Consider the following 7,255-nt stretch of genomic DNA (forward strand, 5'->3'; position numbering starts at 1 on the left):
TTTTGTTATGTAAGTTTCAAGCCTTTTAACTTTTCATCTCTGTTTCTTTTTAATATATAGTTGGTCGGGTGTTTCTCGTTGAGTGTTTTTTAGAAACAATCTCTCTACCTCCATAAGTTAGGGATAAGGTTTGTGTATACTCTATCTTCTTTAGACTTCACTTATGGGATACCATTGGATATGTTGTGGTGGTGGGTGTTTTCTTCTATTAAAATGTCTCTCTAAGGTGCGTGTAAGGCCGTAAGGTGGTTTGAACACCACCACCACCACAACGACTGTAACTATGCCTCAATCTCAAACAAATTGTGTTCTCACTTCTTCATTTAAGTTCAGTTAAAAATAAAATAAAAAGAACTTTCTGATGGTTACCTAACTTGGGTAAAGAGTAGTAGGTGGTTGTGGACTTTATAATTTGATGATTCCAAGAAGGTATAATGCTCTTTTTAGAGTAGTGGGGGAATATCTACCAAGCTATGCAATACAAGCAAAGGTGCCTTAAATTCTTAACTTAGGTTCCAAAACAATAAAATAATTGACAAATAATTTTAAGTATAGAGTTAGAAAAAGATTATTTGCACTCGATATTTACTCACTCTCTTTTGACTGAATGGTTTATTGGAAAAAACTTATTTTCCTTATAAAGATAAATATAAAATTTACGTATATTCTGTGATCGCAGATTTTATTTATGATTATTGTGTTGTATTTATTACTCAACCTCTATGAAGGAAAAGACACACATTTATCACTTTATTATAGTTGAATTTCTACTTTGCTATGATAATTTAAAATTAATAATTGGGAATTTGGGTCTAGAATTTCAAATTTTCAAAGAGGTTTTGGATTAGCTTAATTAATTTAGATAGGATAAATTAATGAAGAGTCATTCAACTAGGATTCCTTTTTTAATTAAAGCTAAAAATTGTTTATCTCATTAAAAGCCAAAATTAAACCAAATTTGGTGACTAATTTGGAGATTATTAAGTAAGTTTTTAGAAAACTAAGTTGGTATACTTAGCTTTGACGTTTTTATTAATTATTTTTAAGTATTTGTTTGACCTGTTTTTACGCAAACAATTTCTAAATTCTACGAAAATAATTACTATCATTAAGTCACATATCGAACTAACTCAACTTACTATCGTTGTATAATTTAAAAATATTTATTATAGTAAATATATACCTTAATTTATCATAGTTAACTGATTTAAGTATATATACTAACACTCATTAAACATCTATTTGCTTCGCTCCCTCAGTCACTCGCACAAGGATAGATCTCGAATACTTAATCATTGTTAGCGGCTTCTTTATAATGGACAAATAAGGGAATGCCACGATAGCAAAATGTTGACATGGCGTGCTATAATTGGTTGATTATTCCCTCAAAAACGTATCAAAGGAAATCCAAATAAAACCAAAACAAGGAAATATAACTCTTTAAAAAATTAATATCAACATCAATTATAGTTGGTATATAAAAGGGAAAAAAAACAATAAAAACGAGAAAAAAAATGGTTGTTTTTTAAATTTTAAAAAAAAAGGTATTTCTTTCCTAACAAGAAACGAACTACTAATAAACTTTTATAAATAGCCCTTTACATAGCCAAAACCAAAGAAAACCTCTGAAAATTCTTTAAACTCTGCAAAAAAAAAAATAATTCAATAAAAAAATCATGAGTAACAAAGCTGAATCCTCTGATTCGTAAGTACCCATTATCAAATTTTTGTTAAAAAAATTGTTGGTGTAGTTGTATTTTGATTCTTGATTATTATTCTTTTAAAAAAATTGATTTTTTTTGGTTTTGTTTTGTGATGTTTGTAGGAAGGGGCCTAAGAAGGATTTTAGTACAGCAATTTTGGAGAGGAAGAAATCACCTAATCGTCTTGTTGTTGATGAAGCAATCAATGATGATAATTCTGTTGTTTCACTTCATCCTGATACTATGGAAAAGCTCCAGTTTTTCCGTGGTGACACAATCTTGATAAAGGTCAGATTTTTACTCATGTTTTCATGAAATTTCATGTGTTTTTTTTGTAGTTTTGGTAGATTATTGTGGTGGGGTGTGGTTAAAGCTCACCAGTGGGACAAGGGTTGTAATGGGGTTGTGATTACTGATTAGTGTTTAGAAGAGGGGTTTATGGGATTTGAAGGTTATGAGTTCAGAATTTGCCACAGAACAAATAGCTCAACTTAGTGTAGGATTAAGGATGCAAAAAAGTAAGGTACATGATTTCATGGGTATTTAGCTATATGGGTAAGTTTGGTGCCCCATGTTCTTAACTTGAGCAGGGGATCTTCTGAAAACAACCCCTCTATCTTGTGGTGCTTGTGGTGAGTGGTGAGGTAGAGGTAAGGTCTGCGTACACCTATTCAGACCCCACCAATTGGATTACACTCGGTATGTTGTTGTTGGGTAAGTTTAATGCCCCTGCTCCTTGTTTGCTGGAAATCAGTTGTGCAGGTGAAATAAATTTTGTGATATATAAGCTGAAAAGGCCGGGTCATGGCCGTTCGTCCTAAAGTTCTTAGCTTTGTATTGTTCTGTGTCAATTTGCCTAGCTCGAATATGTTGTAGTGCCTAATGAAACCATGAAGAATGGTGATTAGTGTTTGGTTCCCTTTGATGGTCTATTTTATCAGTAACTTTTTCATCGTATTCTGTTTTTAGTTTGTAAATAATGAGTAGGTGTAGTTCATCAAAAAAATAAAAAATAATGAGTAGGGTGTTGTTAGTTCTAATGATTGTACCTTGTTTGGGAAAAGCTGATGCAAGCTTTGAGGAATCAATATTAGGTGTAGCTTCTTCACGTTATGATGATGTAAGAATTGTGATGAAATGCTGGCGTACACACACACACACACGCGCGCGCGCGCATATATGTGTATAATATATATATAAGATTTTGAGTTCTGAACTATGTATTTTGTCGTATAGGGAAAGAAAAGAAAAGATACTATCTGCATTGCCCTTGTTGATGAAACATGTGATGAGCCAAAGATTAGGATGAACAAGGTTGTCAGAAATAACCTTAGGGTTCGTCTTGGTGATGTTGTCTCTGTTCATCAATGTCCTGATGTCAAATATGGTAAACGTGTGCACATTCTTCCCATTGATGACAGCATTGAGGGGGTTTCGGGAAATCTATTTGACGCTTACTTGAAACGTAAGTGTTCTACTATCAATTTGCTTATTGCTTGATAGAAGTTCTGGATATGTGATATTATATATTGTTCTTCTGTTAGAGTTTTGGTTTTACTTAGCTGATGGCATTCTTCTGATAAGCATTGTATCTGCAAATGCATTGTGCCAATATCCTGCTTTTGCAACTTATTTTGTTTGTTAGGTTTCATTGTCTAACTTAGAATCTGCTGTGACTTGTGTTATCTCTAATTTGCATCAAGTGGATTCACTTGAATCTAATTATTATGCAATTACTCATCCTTCTAGTCTCCGCTGTGTTATTTGTGTGCAGCCTATTTCCTTGAAGCATATCGACCAGTGAGAAAGGGTGATCTATTTCTTGTAAGAGGAGGGATGAGAAGTGTAGAATTCAAGGTTATTGAGACTGACCCTCCTGAATACTGTGTTGTCGCCCCAGATACTGAGATATTCTGTGAGGGTGAACCTGTGAACAGAGAAGATGAGAATCGGCTAGATGAGATTGGCTATGATGATGTTGGTGGCGTGCGTAAACAAATGGCTCAGATCCGCGAGCTTGTTGAGCTTCCGTTGAGGCATCCACAACTGTTCAAATCTATTGGTGTGAAACCTCCCAAAGGAATTCTCTTGTATGGACCTCCTGGATCAGGGAAGACATTGATAGCTCGAGCAGTTGCTAATGAGACTGGCGCATTCTTCTTTTGTATTAATGGGCCAGAGATCATGTCCAAATTGGCGGGAGAAAGTGAAAGTAATCTCAGGAAAGCATTTGAGGAAGCTGAGAAGAATGCGCCTTCAATTATTTTTATTGATGAAATTGATTCAATAGCTCCTAAACGTGAGAAGACTCATGGAGAGGTTGAGAGGAGGATTGTTTCTCAGCTCTTGACTCTCATGGATGGTCTCAAATCACGTGCCCACGTAATTGTCATGGGTGCCACTAATCGCCCTAATAGTATTGACCCCGCCCTAAGAAGGTTTGGCAGATTTGATAGGGAGATAGATATTGGTGTCCCGGATGAAGTTGGGCGTCTTGAGGTGCTTCGTATCCACACAAAGAACATGAAGCTCGCCGAAGATGTAATTTCATATCTTCAAAAAATTTAGAATTCTGACTTTTAAATCATTTGCAGTTTGGTGATATGTTGTTCTTTGTTTGCAGGTTGATTTGGAAAGAATTGGCAAAGAAACACACGGTTATGTTGGTGCGGATTTGGCAGCTTTGTGTACCGAGGCTGCACTTCAGTGCATCAGAGAGAAGATGGATGTGATTGATTTGGAAGATGAATCTATTGATGCAGAGATATTAAACTCCATGGCTGTGACTAATGAGCACTTCTCAACTGCCCTTGGGACAAGCAATCCATCTGCCCTGCGCGAAACTGTAAGTCTAGATTTCTTTACATTCTCACCTTCTGCTGCTACATATCTTCCGTTTGATTCCTAATTATGATGTTCGGGTGAACAGGTTGTTGAAGTTCCTAATGTTTCCTGGGAGGACATTGGAGGCCTTGAGAATGTCAAGCGTGAGCTCCAAGAGGTACATATATACTAAACATATAATGATGAATATTATGATCTGACCTGTTAACCTTGTTGATTTACCTGACCTATTGTCTGTTATTTGTTTTGTAGACTGTTCAATATCCTGTGGAACATCCCGAGAAGTTCGAGAAGTTTGGTATGTCTCCTTCTAAGGGTGTTCTCTTCTATGGGCCACCTGGATGTGGGAAAACTTTGTTGGCGAAGGCTATTGCAAATGAATGCCAGGCCAATTTTATTAGTATCAAGGGTCCGGAATTGCTTACCATGTGGTTTGGAGAGAGCGAAGCCAATGTTAGAGAAATATTCGACAAGGCTCGAGGGTCTGCTCCTTGTGTCCTGTTTTTTGATGAGTTGGACTCGATTGCTACTCAGGTGCTGTTCCTCATTCTCATGTTCCCATTGAACTGTTTACTACACGGGTTTACCTGTTTTTTTCAGATTATTTGCTTCTGTTGCTAAATATGACTTTCTTTTGCAGAGAGGTGGTAGCAGTGGAGATGCCGGGGGAGCTGCTGATAGAGTTTTGAATCAACTCCTCACTGAAATGGATGGTATGAATGCCAAGAAGACGGTTTTCATCATCGGTGCCACCAACAGGCCTGACATTATTGATCCTGCACTTCTACGTCCTGGTCGTCTTGACCAATTGATTTACATTCCTCTTCCTGACGAGGATTCCCGCCATCAAATTTTCAAGGCATGCCTGCGGAAATCACCCCTTTCTAAGGATATCGATCTCAGAGCTCTTGCAAAATATACGCAAGGGTTCAGCGGAGCTGACATTACAGAGATCTGCCAACGTGCATGCAAATACGCTATCCGAGAGAACATTGAGAAAGTAAGTTTTCTATCTCCATTTCTTGTCAGTTGATAATTTTTGAGGCAATAGATACTAAGTGCTACACTCAATAGACTCTGGGGATGGAGTCAAGACTTGAAGTTTATGAATTCGGGATTTAATTTATACATACTAAATGAATTTTATAAGACAAATACAAATTACTGAGTTCTGTCGAACCTGCTTCCTATACTCTAGCTCTACCCCTTCCGGTAGTAGAAAACTAATGTTGCATTGTACTTTTGCAGGATATTGAGAGGGAGAGAAGGAGAAGGGATAATCCTGAAGCCATGGAGGAAGACGTTGACGATGAGGTATCCGAGATCAAGCCTGCTCACTTTGAGGAATCAATGAAGTATGCTAGGAGAAGTGTCAGTGATGCTGATATCCGCAAGTACCAGGCGTTTGCTCAGACGTTGCAGCAGTCCCGAGGGTTTGGTTCTGAGTTCCGGTTTGCAGAGGCCACCACCGGTCCCACCACCGGAACTGCTGATCCCTTTGCAACTTCTGCTGGTGGTGCAGATGAAGATGACCTGTATAGCTAGAGTGTCTTTAACTTATTTTTTACTAGTTACAACTTTGCTAATATGAGTAATTATTTTGAAGAAACTTTGAAAGTTAGAAAAATTCAGTATTTCCATTCATTGTCTAGAGTTTGTAATTTTATTTTGATTTTTCTCAGCTTTACATAAAAATATTCTGTAGCTATTATTTTATCTACTTGAAAAGTTATAGATTCTATTTGGCTAAATGTTTAATTGAGGAAAAGATACAAAACTTATATTGTTGCTGCATGTAATTTTTTTTTGTTTCTCATCGATGTCATTTGCAATAGGAAGTACCATATTAAAGTAAGTCGCTTTTCAACAAAGACGACTATATATCCAATAAAAATTGAATTCGAGAGTTAATATTAAACACAAAAGTATTTACTACCCCCAATCATAAATTTTGTGAAATGTTACACAGTGAACATTAACCTTTAAGAGATTGTACAAGTCCTTAGAGATTTATATCGATGAGGGGACCCTTGAAGTGAACCAAAGCAAACGATAGGTTCACGTAAACTTAATAATTTTGTATATACTTTATGATATATTTATAATAATTTTTTATTATAAACTAAATTATTACTTTACTTTAAATTCTAGTTTTACGTATACACATGATACACAAAAAATACTTACCGGCACAATGTGCTTACAAAAAATTATATATACAAATACATGTGTCATATATCCGTTGGACGTAAAAATTTGATACGAATGTATTTCCACTTAATTATTTATAGTTAAATCAATGTCCAAAAGGGGTACCACATAGGTGTACTAAGGTGTTTCTTGGCCATGCTTTCAGAAGCAAAATTCTTACTTCTTTCTTTTTATTGAGGGAACAATGATACGATGGATCTAACAACAAATGCTACATATCATTGTCAAACTCAAATTATTATTTCACTATTTTTACAATTTACTACTTTTATTCTATAGTTATATATTAATAGATCTTCAATCAGATTTGTTTTATCAATCTTCTGGACCTTGCTTAATTTCTTGTTCTGTAAATCAGTCGTTGATTCAGTTAATCAGATCCGGACATGTAAGAGCCCAATATTAATTTTATAAGGAGTTACATGAATTTAGTAGCTTAATATATCTACAAAGGCATAAAAGATGATAAATTTGGGGGGGGGGGGGGTTTTAAAAAT

General features: G+C 35.7%; 1 protein-coding gene across 1 annotated transcript; it reads left to right on the top strand.

The window, feature by feature from the left end:
• Positions 1 to 1,600: 1,600 nt before the first annotated feature.
• Positions 1,601 to 6,288, top strand: LOC102600837 (cell division cycle protein 48 homolog). The gene is made up of 9 exons (XM_006354292.2): positions 1,601 to 1,705; positions 1,826 to 1,991; positions 2,940 to 3,168; positions 3,478 to 4,244; positions 4,327 to 4,548; positions 4,633 to 4,704; positions 4,800 to 5,081; positions 5,188 to 5,547; positions 5,796 to 6,288. Exons 1-9 carry the CDS (start codon positions 1,677 to 1,679, stop codon positions 6,090 to 6,092), a joined length of 2,424 nt encoding a protein of 807 aa, XP_006354354.1. The 5' UTR covers positions 1,601 to 1,676; the 3' UTR covers positions 6,093 to 6,288.
• The last annotated feature ends 967 nt before the right edge of the window (positions 6,289 to 7,255 follow it).

Source organism: Solanum tuberosum, unplaced genomic scaffold (assembly GCF_000226075.1).
Source record: "Solanum tuberosum cultivar DM 1-3 516 R44 unplaced genomic scaffold, SolTub_3.0 scf00177, whole genome shotgun sequence".
NCBI classification, from domain to species: domain Eukaryota; kingdom Viridiplantae; phylum Streptophyta; class Magnoliopsida; order Solanales; family Solanaceae; genus Solanum; species Solanum tuberosum.

What these genes read in the sequence shown, in the direction of transcription:
- LOC102600837 (XM_006354292.2), top strand. Translation starts at nt 1,677, where the DNA reads ATGAGTAACAAAGCTGAATCCTCTGATTC. An exon ending in GTGACACAATCTTGATAAAG is followed by an intron (nt 1,992 to 2,939) that starts GTCAGATTTTTA and finishes TTTGTCGTATAG; the next exon opens with GGAAAGAAAAGAAAAGATAC. An exon ending in TGGACTCGATTGCTACTCAG is followed by an intron (nt 5,082 to 5,187) that starts GTGCTGTTCCTC and finishes TTTCTTTTGCAG; the next exon opens with AGAGGTGGTAGCAGTGGAGA.